The sequence below is a fragment of the Etheostoma spectabile genome, unplaced genomic scaffold (genome assembly GCF_008692095.1).
Source record: "Etheostoma spectabile isolate EspeVRDwgs_2016 unplaced genomic scaffold, UIUC_Espe_1.0 scaffold00004104, whole genome shotgun sequence".
In the NCBI taxonomy this organism is placed as follows: Eukaryota; Metazoa; Chordata; class Actinopteri; order Perciformes; family Percidae; genus Etheostoma; species Etheostoma spectabile.
The window spans coordinates 4,580-19,219 of NW_022603108.1; the positions used below are offsets into that span (position 1 = coordinate 4,580).

General features: G+C 38.9%; 1 protein-coding gene across 1 annotated transcript; it reads left to right on the plus strand.

The window, feature by feature from the left end:
- Positions 1-3,630: 3,630 nt before the first annotated feature.
- LOC116676958 (alpha-2-macroglobulin-like) lies at positions 3,631-14,301 on the plus strand (the record flags this gene model as incomplete). The annotated part of the gene is given in 24 exon segments (XM_032507728.1): positions 3,631-3,791; positions 3,945-4,125; positions 4,402-4,558; positions 5,492-5,544; positions 5,858-5,878; positions 7,059-7,224; positions 7,302-7,386; positions 7,488-7,638; positions 7,920-7,971; positions 7,974-8,036; positions 8,165-8,275; positions 8,372-8,470; positions 8,473-8,537; positions 8,760-8,987; positions 9,405-9,468; positions 9,572-9,717; positions 10,607-10,756; positions 11,165-11,308; positions 11,416-11,512; positions 11,637-11,772; positions 12,037-12,262; positions 13,782-13,881; positions 13,884-13,939; positions 14,249-14,301. Coding segments are annotated over 24 exon segments (2,690 nt in total), but the record flags the coding sequence as incomplete, so codon positions are not given.
- Positions 14,302-14,640: the final 339 nt, after the last annotated feature.

Here is a 14,640-nt window from a genome sequence, read left to right on the forward strand (position 1 = left end):
CGACAGGTATCTGGCTTGCATTTTTCAAAAGATCGTGGTATCGTCAGCAAGCTGACTGATGATAATATCCCTACCCGCGACAGACATTCCTTGTGTAACGCTGTTACCACATGAGTTAGAGAATTTGTGTACGAAGTAAGAACAGATAAGGGAAATCGGGCATCCCTGACAATGCCCTGTTTCAGATTACTCTAGGGGAAGTTTAATTTTTCAGTTTGATAGAGCTGTTGCCATTAATACATAGCAATTTTACCAGTTTTAATTGCTTTCCAGAAAAAAATCCCCAAAACAATTATTCTAAGACAGAAAACAAATTGGTGTTCCATTGTATCAAAGCTTGTAGAAATCTAGGAAGAGGATGAGCCAACTTCAGATATCAAGTTAGAGTAGTCCAGAATATCTAAAACTAGTCTAATATTGTTAGAGATGTGCCTGTCCCTCATGAAGCCTGATGGTGTCTCATCTATAATTGTGTCAAGAGTTTCTTTAATTCTCCTGGCAAACATCAATGCCATAATTTTGTAATCATTGTTTAGCAGACAATGGGGTCTCCAGCTATCAATAAAAAGCACGTCTTTCCTAGTTTTGGAATCAATGTGATCAGCCCTTGAGTGAGGCTAGGAGGAAGGCATCACTCTCTATACTCTCCATAAAAACCTGGAGTAAAAATGGGGCTAAGTGATCTGAGAACGCTTTGTAAAATTCTGCAGTTAAACCGTCATGCCGGGGATTTAGGGTTTTAAGGAGAGCAATTGAATCAGTGACTTCTATCATTGTAAGAGGGGTGTCAAATAATCTTTCTTACGTTATTTACAGAGTTAAGAAATTGAGATGTAACTTTTTCATTATATTTTGAGCTGTATAGATTGCTATACAATTATGAACAAAAATCTGAAATTAATTTAGCGTCATCAGTAAAGACTTTATTAATATTTAAATTATGATTTTGGCTCTGTATCTTTCAAGGCGGAAAAAGTATGCAGAATTTTGCTCCCCCTCCTCCAGCCACCTCTTCCTAGACCTTACAAAGGTTCCCTCTGCTTTTTGTTGATATAAGACATCTAATTTGTTTTGGAGTTGTAAAAGAAGTAATTTATCCTCCTATGAAACTTCCTCGGGGGGTCTTTTAATAAAATGAGAAAATTTTACATATGACTTCCTCTTCTTCTGCTCTTTTAAGCTCTGGCAATAGAGGTTCCTTAATGTCTTAAGAATCTTCCTGACTCAAACTTAAATAGTTCCCAGTTAGTGTTGTAGGATTTTTCTTTTCTAGCATTGTTGGAAAAAAAGAGTAATTAACTTAATTATTTCAGTCTTAACCTTTTCATGCCGTAACAGGGAATTGTTTAATTTCCAGTAGCAAGGTTTATAGATCGTATTAGAGGCACTAAATTGGATGCTTTTATGAATTGTTCTATGGTCAGTGAGGGGTGTGGCAAGGATATTATTGTAATTTTCTCTTTATCAATGTTATTGGATAACAGAACTATAATAATATTAAATATCAAGTCTGAATGTAGTGCAAATCAAATCAGTACTGTATGTAGTGCAAATCAAACCAGTAGGTCCTAGTGATATCCAACAGCAGGCGAGTCTGTTTCTTAGGAGGGAAGGGGGACTTCTGACCCGTTGATAAATCCGCGACCTCTGATGAAGAAGGCTGGTTTTCCCTCAAGTTTTTTTTTATCAATGGCCACATTTTTGTTGCAAATCTGTACCTTAGCTGCCAGGGAACATTTGAATGTGATGAAGAAGCTGCCATGTTGCCTCATCCTCCTGGACCACAGTTCAGGCTGAGCAGGGTAATCCTTCTCGCTGCTGGGCATGTATCATCCAGCTCATATGTTAAGTGCTGATACAGTAGTGGACCAATACTTGGATTATAAAGGCTTGTAATATGTAACTTCAACAAGTATATCTGCTTCATGCAATTTGATTTTAATAAAGAACTGCCACACCATAATCATCTGACTTTTTTGAAGTTTAAAAAAAGAGACTGTACTAATAATGTATGTGCTAATTTTGTTTAACAAAGGTGTATAGGAGGATTCAGACAGCTTGTGGTTTATTGCTAAAATATTACAGCAAGCCACCTTTGCTGATTCAGATTTGCCACTTGAGTCCACAGCACCATATGATACCACATGCACCAGACTCTGTGTGTATGTGGATGTACTTTAAACAAAACAAAGTGAAAAACAAAAGGTTCAGGGTTGTAACACGTCAGCATTAGTCCTTGCATGTCGCCTCTAATTCTGTGCAGGCTGCTGCTCCATACAATGGTAGTTCATATCTTTAAATAGGATATTGATGCAGGACTGGTACATATTGTTTTAATTACAATTTACAGCAGCATATATACATACATACATACATACATACATAAACACACCCACAAACACTGCCTAATTAAACCGTAAGTTGCAGTTAGCCTTTGTGGGGATTTCCTCCTCTGTGTCCCTCCTTTTGGGACAATATAAAAGACCTATATATCCCGTACATTCTTTAAATTGGTATTACATTGTTCCTACACAAAACTAAATAATATAAGATGTAGTCAAATACATTTGTTTATTGAGTCAAGCATCTGAGTTTCAATACTCAGATCCGTGGGATCACAAAGCATGCACAGGCTAAGTTTCCTTAGCAATAGATAAAAAGCCAGAACTGGTCCCTGTATCTCTAGACTATCAGACCAGAAAATTTTTGCAGGGGGTGCTGGGGGTCTATAAAAGGCCTAAGTACCGCAAACTAACGAACTATGCAAAATCTTTCTTTTCCAACAATGTGTCGAATGTCACAAATTGTAAAAGTTACAGACTATTGATATCTTCATAACAGGCACACCTAAATCTCAATCATACTAGGCTAAAAATAGGCTACCATCTGGGCCAGCCCGGCGGCAGGAAAAAAGACGCAGAGATGTAAGACATTGTGTCTCTACCTTATGATGATTTTGGTACACCAAACGTACATTTGCGCTCTGGAGTTTGGCTGATGCCATGAGACCCTGAATATCCAGATCATCCAAAATGTCTTTGTGGACATGAAGCAGTGCCATGTGTGAAAGTCTACTCTGAGTGATAGTGCTACGGAGCCAGGTTATCAGGTGGCAAAGAGATGAGAAAGACCTTTTGGAGCCAGCAGTAGACACTGGTAAACAAAGGCACAAGTGGTTTCTTTCTTGGACCCCGTCTTTTCTCCAGCACAGGGAGATTTATCTTCACACAACACATACCAGGGATTGAGGCCACTGTGCTTTGTCTTGTCTTCATTTGCTCTTTCACACAAAGCGGTACATTCTGTCCCTGATTCACTCGTCATTATTACGTAATGTTCTTAGCTCGAGGCCGCTGTGACCCTAACTATCTTATATTTACGGCTCAAGCTAAACCATCTGTGCGTCAGTTTTCTTTGTTTGGCAAACCACTGTCTCTATGAAAGGACACAACTCTGTACAATAAGCATACAGCAAAACACACTTGGTCTCTTACGGAAACCTTTTACATTCTTATCATATTTATCTGCAATTAGTGAGAACATTATTCAACACCTTACACACCACAACATGAATGTATGTCTATAAATGATTGAATGGGTTATCTTAAAATCAGATAGAGGGGATGTATGGGTGCATTTGTGGGCGTGTGATTCTTTATCAGAGACTATTAAACAGATGCTGACTCAAGATCATCTCATTCAGTCATGGGTCGTCCCGGGATTCAGATGTGGACATGGAGACTGTGTGTCTTCTTGAGCTGGATGTGCGTGGGCCAAGCGGTGTCAGGACCGTAAGTTACCTCTACACTTAAAAAATAGTAATAGCCTGTGGTTAAATGAATTGTTAATGGGCAAGGATTTTATACTGCATAATCTTCTGGGTTGGGGTTGTCTCCATGTCAGATCCAGTGAGATGTCTACTGTATGTGTGTCTGTGTCTGTAGGCAGTACATGGTAGCCATTCCTGCAGTTCTTGAATCTGGAGCTGAGACCAAATTCTGTGCGAGTCTCCTGCAGCCCATAGAGACGCTGGAAATGAGAGTCACTCTGATGTCCCAAGAGAGGAATACAACCCTTCTGAAGGAGACGTCCTGTAGAGAATTTCATACCTGCATTAACTTTAAGGTCAGTAGCTTCCCTGATTTGATTTGCTCATTTCCATGAAATGTGTTGAAAAAATGAATTTGTAAAACATTGGTGGGATTTCATAACACATACAGACACAAACAGATTTGTAAAGGAAAGCACACAATATTAATAATAAATAAACTGTGTAAACTGCTGTTGTGATATGTGATTTTAACCATTCAGATGATAACAGATCAAGTTAAATATTAATTTCATCATTTTTAATGGGATGTATGACTCTCTTGGTGTCTATAAAATATATTTCTGTCACAGGTTCCTTTAGTGCAGGATGAAGTGGTGCAGAACTTGGAGGTGGTGGTACGAGGCGACACATTCTACTCTAGAGAAGTCAGAAAAGTTAAGATCAAAGTCTATAAACCAATGACATTCATCCAAACAGATAAACCAATCTACCTCCCAGGACAAACAGGTAATTTGGAGTTGATGGGTTTTTACTTGATTCATGTCTGTTTATGTGCTTTTTGATTCTATGTTTAGTTACTTATGTAGATTACATGACTTTTTGTTTGCTTATAATACTGAGGTGAGATTCCTTCCACAAGCCTCAAGCTTTTTCCTCACATGCACAGCTTGCTTTTTTTCTTATGTTGTCCTGTTAATGCCACTTTGTGTTATTGTGCAAATAAATCAAATCAAAGACCTAACATTGTACACAATATGGTACCATATATAGACAAGTTTCCTCTTTACAAATTGCAGTGCATGCAGCACTGTGTAGAACATGTATTGCCATAATATCAAATCTTTTATATTGAAATTCCCAGGATTTAAAAATGAAGCCACACAATAACAGAAATCTGTCGTCCTTGACTAACTATTAGCTCTAACATATAATGAGAAAGTAATTGTGCCCCAGAATATCAGGAGTAATTTTTGCAGACCATAGAGGTTAAAATCACAGAAGCCTAGAGACATGTTAGCATATACAGTGTATAGATAATGTTAGTGTAAATAAAATTACTGCTTTTTCCCTGCTGCAGTTGAGAGCCCAGAAGTCCCCACATTCTGGATATGATAGTAATGTCTCACATTGACAATATTATTTACAATTAGGTATCTTATCTCAGAATTAGTACTATTCCTTAACTGCAGTTTCTGTGCAAAACTATCCAGCACCTTATTGAAATCCAAGGCTGTGTCCAGATTCCTAAATGTTAAAAGTTAAGTATGCACACTGAGCTGAAAGTTTCTTTCTTGGGATATTGGGATATTTCCACTGTTTTTGTTTTTATAACCTTTCTTTCAAATTTGTAATATCTCAGTTAACTGACCTTTTAGGATGTTTAACACTACTGTAGAAGAGCTGTAAAGGCTTCATGTAATCTCTCTGCATGTCTCTCAGTGCAATTCAGAGTCGTCACACTGGACACCAAGTTTAAACCTGTCCATCAGCTGGTGAGTGTTTGAACAGTCTTTCCTTTCTTTAGGTCTCATTCATAAACAGGTTTAAAGGTTGTTGACCCAGTGATAAATCCATTCCAACACATGTTTCTCATTTTACAACATTTTGTCACACATTATCCCATTTAATTGAAAATAACTGTGGCATGTATACTAAATATAACAACAGAACTGTATTTCTTTTCTAGAAGAACTATAAAACAGAATAAATATAAGAGCTCCTGTCTTTAACTCGTTAGGACACTGTGTGATGAGAGGAATACAAAGCAGCTTGTGCTTTAACAAATCTTTCTTTGTTTCTTTACAGTACGATATAATCGAAATTGAGGTAAGAGTACCATCCACTCTTTAACATACTGGTATTTTTTTTTAATTTTCTAATACAAATACCTTAAAACAAAATGCTCCAGTTAACTTATTAGGCTTATTAAAAGTCAAGCATGCTAATCTCCTAAAAACATGAAGTGATTTATAAGGTGTCGGGCCCAAGCTTTATGGAACGTTTCACTGATTCTGTTATCAAATGTGAGAAACATTGTGTGGAGGCCTATTTTACAACTTGAACAAGACATTTATTAATGATGACAGTTAAGTGTAAGAATTCCTGGGTAACCTTGGACACCAAAAATCTTGTTTTACAGGCTGCATTTGAAGATTTTTCTCTTTTCCTTAAGTGTTTGACAAAAATCTTAACTCAAGCTCCTTTGACGAGCATTTTCTGAAGATATTAACAGCCTCTAATGTTCATCAGTAGGTGGCAGTTCAGTTTTTTTTTTTTATTTGCATTGCACAAAATCCATGACTAGCTAATAAAAGCTAGTAAGTGGACCACATCTTAGGATGGATTTGTCATGCTACATAAAGCTTGCTAAAGGAATTAAAACAACTATTTTTATACACTACCGGTCAAAGGTTTGGGGTCACTTAGAAAGTTCCATTGCACTCCAATGTAGACAGAAAACCACCTGAGATCAGTTGTATTGTTTCTATTTTTACCAGTGCAGCAGTTTTCAAATTACGGTATGTGCTTACATAACTGCAAAAGGGTACTCCATTGTTTTTCTGGTTAGTTTTTTTTTTTTTTTTTTTTTTAATGATATCAGATTAGTAAACAGAAAGTGCCTTTGGAACATTGGATGATTTTGCAGATAATGGGCAATGTAAATGTAGCCCCCCACTCAGATCAGCTGGTATTCTGTCTATAATGGAGTGGTATGGAAATTTGTAAGTGACCCCAAACCTTTGACCGGTAGTGTACCTTTGCAACAACTTTGTACAAATGCCAGTTATACACTAAGACCAATACATCTGCAACTGGGCACTGATAATAGCCTGCCAGTACACTTGTGTGTATGCTTCAGGTTTTCATATTTTTCTTGCTCAAACAATCTTACACCAAACCATGGCCAGTTTTATCTGCCACCTTATTGAAGGAGAAGAAGAAATACCGCTCTTCCTGTATTCAAGAGTTTCCTATTGTCACTGTTCTTCTTTACTTCACTTAACAGGATTCTACCAGCAACAGGATTGGACAGTGGCTGAAGGAAACCTCCAATAGTAAGATATTGCAGCTTTCTTACCCCTTGAACTCTGAGGCCCGTGAAGGAGCCTACCAAGTTACTGTATCGATTGGGTCGGATAAAATACATCACAGCTTCAAGGTGGAAAAATACGGTGAGTTACATTTTTACCATTCAATTTAATCCATGTTTAATGAGTAAAGAATGCTAATAATCCCGTTTCACCCCCAGTTTTGCCTAAATTTGACCTACAAATAAATGCAGCTGATGAAGTAAGCATTAATCAGGAAGTAGTCGAGGCTGAAGTATGTGCAACGTAAGTAAAAGCTATTTCGCTCATTACTCTTAAATATTGTAAAATAAGTACAGATTAGGGAATGGTTACTTTTCAATGTTTCTTTTTCTTTATCTATTTAGGTATACATACGGCCAGCCTGTGCCAGGCAGTGTTGACTTCAAGGTGTGCCGACCTATAGATGCCAATGTTGGTATACCCCTTGTACGCCCTCCTGAACATCCAGAGGGAATCCCGGAAATCCCGATGCCTTGCTACAAGGAGACAAAGCAGGTACAGTAGCTATGGTAACAGTCTAATGAAGTAAGGTGCATAGACCTTACATATCCTCCTATATAATGTACACTGTGCACATTTAAAACTACGTACTGTCATCTCTTTTGTCAGTCTAATGTACAAACTGAGGGGCGTAAAGGTTCGTCTTTACACAAAGGAGATAGTAGTAATAAAGATTTGACAGTTAAAAGTTATTAAGAAGTAATAAGGGCATGACATGTGGAAAGTTTGAAATATCCATCACTTTCATTTTTTCTTATTTTATTGTTCTTTTCTAGACTGACAGGAGAGGCTGTGCCACTTTTATCTTCACTATGTCAACTTTCACGAAAATGCGCAAAAGGCACTTCAAGATGTACTGCAACTCACTGCAAACATGAAAGAGGAGGGAACAGGCAAGTCATAAGATATATTGTACTTATATTTAAAGAAGACTTAGTATGTCTATATGACACAATTACTATGCCATGTATTGAAACAATATGGCATACACATGGTTGTAACATGAATGCGTCTTGTACAGGTATTTCACGCTCACAAGAGAAGACTACAGTGATTTCATACGTTGTTGGAAAGCTAACTTTCACTGACACTCCCAAGATTTATGACAAAGGATCAAATTTGGAAGGAAAGTAAGTGCATTTGGTCTTCACTTCTTCAATGTGATTATAGACACAGTGTAACTGAAGCAATGTGCATTCTCGGTGATACAACATTGTTCTTCCAACAGGTAAAGCCGTTGATTACAATAATAGACCCATTCCTGACATGCCGGTGTTCCTGTTTGAGGGGGAAAGGTGGTCATCGCGTTTGTTACAGAATCTCAAAACCACAGAGATGGTGTTGCCACTTTCTCGTTAAGCACAGCTGACTTTAAAGGGGACATCCAATTACAAGTAAGAAGTAGCACTGAAACTACAATCTGTAACCCACATTTATCATAAAGCTGACAACAGTCTAAATCTTACACCTCAAATGGTTTCTCAATATGCTGCAACTGACCAAGGTGCTATATGGAACAATCTGTCTATAACAAATTGTCATGGCTGTAAAAACTGAAGCTTTCTTCTACTTATCTGTCATAATCTCAGTGTTTTTATATTCTCTCTGCTCTCTAGGTTAGTGACACACCGACACTGGGCTACCCTCTTTACAGAACGCCATACTATGATACTAACGATCACAAAGTGTCTTTGACCACACTTTCTTCTCCTGATACTAAATCAGTCAGCTCTCTGGATGTGAAGAAGAAGGATGAACCACTTTCCTGTGACAAAGAAGAAGACATCTTCATCCAATACACCATAGTTGGAGAGGCCCACAGCTTTGTGGATGTGATCTATCTGGTGAGTGGTTGAACTGTTTTCTTGTCTCCACTTCCAGAGACATGGACATAGGGAAGACGTTTTTTATAACAACATATCCTGGAGATTTTGTAAATGTCCGTTTAGGGAAACGGATCAAAATTGATGCCCCCCCCCCCACATATGCAGTATTACTCTCCATTACACAGACTTGTTTAGATTTGTAAAATTGTCCCCTTTTAATACATTTTACTGAGTATCTTATTAAATATCTTGCTCTGGATATGTTGATCTTACCTTTGAATAACTCCTACTTTTTCATATGCAAACTTAAACTGATAACTTTTTGACATGAACCCTATAAACATATTCCGCTACGTACTTATCACATGCCAGAACCTCACAGCAGACAGGGCATGTTGCATTACTCATTCTGTCATTTTCTTTCAAATTTTCCAGGTCTTATCAAGAGGAGCCATTGTTATACAAGGATTTATACAGGTCATAGTCAAAGATAAATTGGGTGAGCAAAGTGACTTGTCTTAAAATGATCCTTTGAGTTAACATGGCCAATCTATTGATGTATGGAGGCATGTGAGTGATGATAGTTGTTCATGTTGTTTCAGTGAATCAGGGCGAGGTGTCCTTTAAGCTGACAGTGTCTCCAGACATGGCACCAGACGTCCAGGTTGTGGCTTACGCCATCCTCCCCAGTGAAGCGTTGATCGCCAACAGCGCTGACTTCTCTACTGAGCAATGCTTCAGTCACAAGGTCAGCCTGAGAAAAACTAAGACATGTGGCAAATACTGTCGGCTGCAGTACAAGGTGCCACCTGCTCATCAGATAAACACTCACACACATTCCGATGGCACAGAATGGTCAACTCGAGGTTCAGTTTCTTCGACATGGGGCAGGGCCAGGGATTGAACCACAAACCTTCCAATTGGCAAGCAAGCAAGCAAGCTCTACCACTAAGCCATAGCCATAGGAAATCAGTGTTAAGTTCAGTAAGCCGATTTTGGTGGAATGGATTATTTATATAAATGTTTAATAACTGCAGCATTTATTCTAGGCTCTGACTCTGTCACTCCTTGAAAGGACGCACCAACCCTTGGCAGAGCAGCCAATGTGGACTTACAGTTATATCATAACCCCCAAATCACAATAGATACATTATGAGCAATTAATTAAGCGTCGGCAGGACCAACTGCCATGTGGCCACTCCACTGGCAGGAAAATGCTTTCTAGTGAAATTGCTGTGGGCCTGGTATGAGGCAATTTCCCTGCTAGACACTTCTGACCACCAGTGTAAATAAGTCAACTCAAAGAAAAGATCAGTGATTTCATTAAAAAGCTCTTCTGATGGGACGACCTAAAGCTCACCCGGTGGAGTATGTGCCCCATGTAGGCTGAGTCCTTGGTAGCAACCCGGGTTGAGTCTGACCTGTGGCCCTTTGCATGTCGTCCCCTCTGCCTCTCCCCCCTTTCCTACTATTGCTATCGAATACATTTTTTTTTTTTTTAAATCATCTTTTAAAAACAGGCCATCTGACTAAAAATCTTTCTGGGAAAGAAAAAATGTGTCAGGTTGAAAAGATCCCAGGTTGTCATCTACCACTAAAGTCCAGGCGGTGAGATATGTCTTTTCTGATTGTGTCAGGTGTCTCTGGAGTTTTCTCCGTCCTCGGCTGTCCCAGGAGAGGAGACCATCATGCAGGTTACCACCCAGCCAGAATCTCTGTGTGGTGTCAGCGCTGTTGACCAGAGCGTCCTCATCAAGGAGCCAGGGAAGACTCTGGATGCAAACAAGGTAACTACTGGAAACAACCAAAAGTATGTTATTTGTTACCTCTGCATAATCTTTTGCATATGTATCATCCAATTTTACTTAACTGTTATCTGCTTGTACCATGGTTAATCTTTCTTCATTTTCTCCCTCTATCAGTTGTAGAAAGGCTGATCTTTTTACCCAGTTGTAAGCATGCTGTTATGAAAATGCTATGGCATAAGGTTATGATCACATCTGTGAGGTGTAGCCCTCTGTAAGAGTCTGCCTTATGAATAAAGGCAATGATTTGACAATTATACTTTACATCCACATTTGAAGATATAAAAGTAGTTAGTGGCCTTAGTGACCTAGAGTTTCCCAATTGTCAGATCTTCATAGACAATCAAACATTATTAGTTTATAACTTTAAACCAAACCTTTCTTTTTCAGATATTTCAGTTGTTGCCGGTCACAAAAATGTCCTATATTCCATATGACGTTCAAGATGGTGAAGAATGTTTGGAAGTGAGAAAGAGAAGTATTTTGCCATTCCCCAGCGGTGGTGGGACAGCTGATGCTTATACAGTCTTCCAGGTACGTCCTGCACAAATGAGTGTACAAAATAAAAAAATGTCATAATAGGTTATTGCTACACATTTCTTAACTTTTCAGTAATGCCTTTTTATTTTTGGATTATCTAGAATGTAGGGATGAAGATGGCAACAAACATGATAATTCAAAATCCTTCATGCATCAAATACCAAGGAATAGAATACTACCAGGGCTGTGGTCGCTTTGGTGAATTTTTTTTCCTCCATCTAGTGATGCATGCTCAATGTTTACTTACTCATTAAAACAAGTCAGTGTGGCATTGCTTTGATTTTTACTTAATGTAGAATGATCTACTTTCTTCCTACCATAGACATAAGGAAAGAGGTAATGGCAGCAGGTGTCCCTGCCATGGTCAATGGAGGTGCTGCAGCTCCTAATAAACCACCAATAGTGACAGTCCGCACTTTCTTCCCTGAGACCTGGATCTGGGACCTGGTGGAAGTTGGGTGAGTTTTTGCTGCAGAGGGTTTTGATGGACATTAATGGTCATAAATCCTGCTGTCTCCCTCCACACATGAACGGCAGGAAACTGATTTACTGACACTACTCCTAAGCTTTGAGTCCAGTTTAATTTATTTTAGCAGAATGCATTAGTGATTTTGAAGTAACTGTAATGTGGTGGTGTTACTGCAATTTTTGTTTTTTTTGACTATTCTGAGTCATGGGAGTATGTTAAAGTTCATCCTATGCTTCTGTTTCTGCTGATCCAGAGAGTCTGGAACGAAGAACGTGCCCCTCACTGTCCCGGACACCATCACCACCTGGGAGACGGAGGCTTTCTGTCTGTCCCCTCAAGGTTTCGGCTTGGCTCCACGTAAAAACATCACCGTCTTCCAGCCCTTCTTCCTGGAGCTCAGCCTGCCCTACTCCATCATCCGGGGGGAGAACTTTGAACTGAAGGCAACCATCTTCAACTACCTGACCAGCTGCATCATGGTAATTTATTTATGTTTTATTTTTTACATGACCCAAATGCTAATGTTAACATGCTAACATTCCTGCTATGCTAACATGCTGATGTTTAGCAGGTGTCACGTTTACCATTTTGCCCATCTTAGTGTGTTAGCATCTAAATTTGCTACTTAGTAGGGGTGGGAAAATTAATTGATTCTTAGATGCATTGCAATTCTCTCTAGAATGATTCAGTGCTTAATTCTGATAAGTTAATAATTGATTATTTATGAAAAAAGGTTACTGTCTCCAGACAAGGACAAATCAGAAAACAGAGGTACTAATAGAGGATGGAATAATGGACAACAAAGTTTAGGCAAAAGAGCAGACTGTTCATCTACTTTATCACTTTATGACCACCTCGTGTTTCATGTTCTAAGAAGCCAATTCTCCACCTTTAAACATGACTGAGCCTCTGACATGGAAGATCACTGTGTGTATGTAATGTGTTTGTATACATATATGAATCCAAACTTTTGGTTATGAGTTGAACCTAAAATGTATTCTCATTAAATGGATTGTATCACTGGTTTAGAATAAAATTGTATTAATTACATCCGTTGGCCTGCCCTAGATTAGATTAAAGAGCTTTTAACCCCTTAAAGCCCAGCCCAGCTCCTATGATCAGCGGATCAAAATCTTTTAGTTATTCCACCAACCACACTGAAAACTAAGGGTTACCGTGCTTTTTCAGCTTTGGAAAAGCCTTCCTCTCATTGTGACATCGGCTGACTCCACTGCAGCTTTTAAATGCCTCCTTGGCTTACACTTAACTACGTCTTCTCTTCCATTCTCGCTACACTGCATTTATCCCTTTTTGCTGCTTTAATGGTTTTATGTGCATCTTACTGTCATTATGTATTTCAAATATGGTTGATGCAGGGACTGTTCGTTTTTTTTTTAAGGGGCTACCGGAGTTGTTTTGGGAGCTTTAGTAAAAATAGACTTGACCCTCCCTTCACCAGAAACACATTTTTTATGACCTTCCACATTGATTGGGAAAAGAAGTATGACCCTCCCCAAACATTTATTGATGCCTGCATTACTTCAAATACTAAGTTACTCCTCTAGAATTCACATGACACTTTATACATTGTTTGTCTGTTATTTCATTACTATATTCACTTCTGAAACTTTTTCATGCGAGAAATCAACTATGTAGTGCTCAAATATGGTCCGTTTTGTGAAATCCTTTGAGCCGGGGGGACTTGTTTCTGAATTAATGTTTTGTAAATCTTTTAATCTGGAAAACACTTAGAGCTTATTGCTTGAAAAGTGCGGTACACATTTATTATTAAGATTGTAATAGTTTTCAATGTGGATCAAAGGCACCTTTTTAAAAACATTGCAACCTGCACCAATGAGAACTGAAACATGGAAAAAAAAGATTGCTGTTCAACCACCTCTGTAGCCGGGTCCTGTCAACTCACTCACCAAGGTTCTAGTAGGTTCTTGCATTGTCATAAATCTCCAGTTTTTAAATATATTATTCTCTCTTGAACAGGTCTCTGTGACTCCAACCCCCTCCTTACATTACCCTCACCCCCTCTCTCGTGACCAGTACACATCCTGTCTGTGTGGCGGTGAGCGCAAGACCTTCAGCTGGACATGACCCCCTCACCCTTAGGTGAGAGTCAAGCTTTCATCCACAAGGCTGTTGAGGTGGAGGAGCCCTTTTGATCTCTGTGAAATCAGTGAGATCCACTTTAGTGACAAAATGTGTTGGTCTGTATCAAGTTTCACGCGGTTTGTTCTTTTTAGGAGTTGTAAATGTGGCAGTGAAGGCTGAGGCTGTGTCATCCCCAACTTTATGTCACAATGAGGGGTGAGCGTGCCTGAAAGGGGACGAATTGACGTGGTCACACGACCTCTCATAGTAAAGGTTGGTACCTTAAAAACAAGATGACAGAAAATGTTTATCCATTAACCAATGGAAGCTCTGTGTAACTCCATTATTTCTTCCCCTCTCAGCCTGAGGGAATTGAGATAACAAAGACCTTCAACTGGCTGCTCGACCCAAAAAGGTCAGTACTGTTTACAATAGGCATGGCCCATCAACAGGTGAAAAGACAAATACTGGAAGTGGAGTAGATTGCATGTTAAAAATGTAATGGAGACATCACTACTTGCAGATAGCCCTTAGTTTCAGTGTGATCATGGCAGATTTGCAAGTTTAGTCCAAGTGTGTCAGATGTACTGTCATTAAATATTTTTTCTCAAACCTAATGAAAGAACCCTCCATTTTTCAGACTGATCTTAATCCAGTCTGACCTGTTTCTATACATGATCCACTAACTGTAGGTTAATCTAAAAGACATCTTTGGTTTAGTGCTGTTTCTCTCTTCTTTTTTATTGCTGAGTAT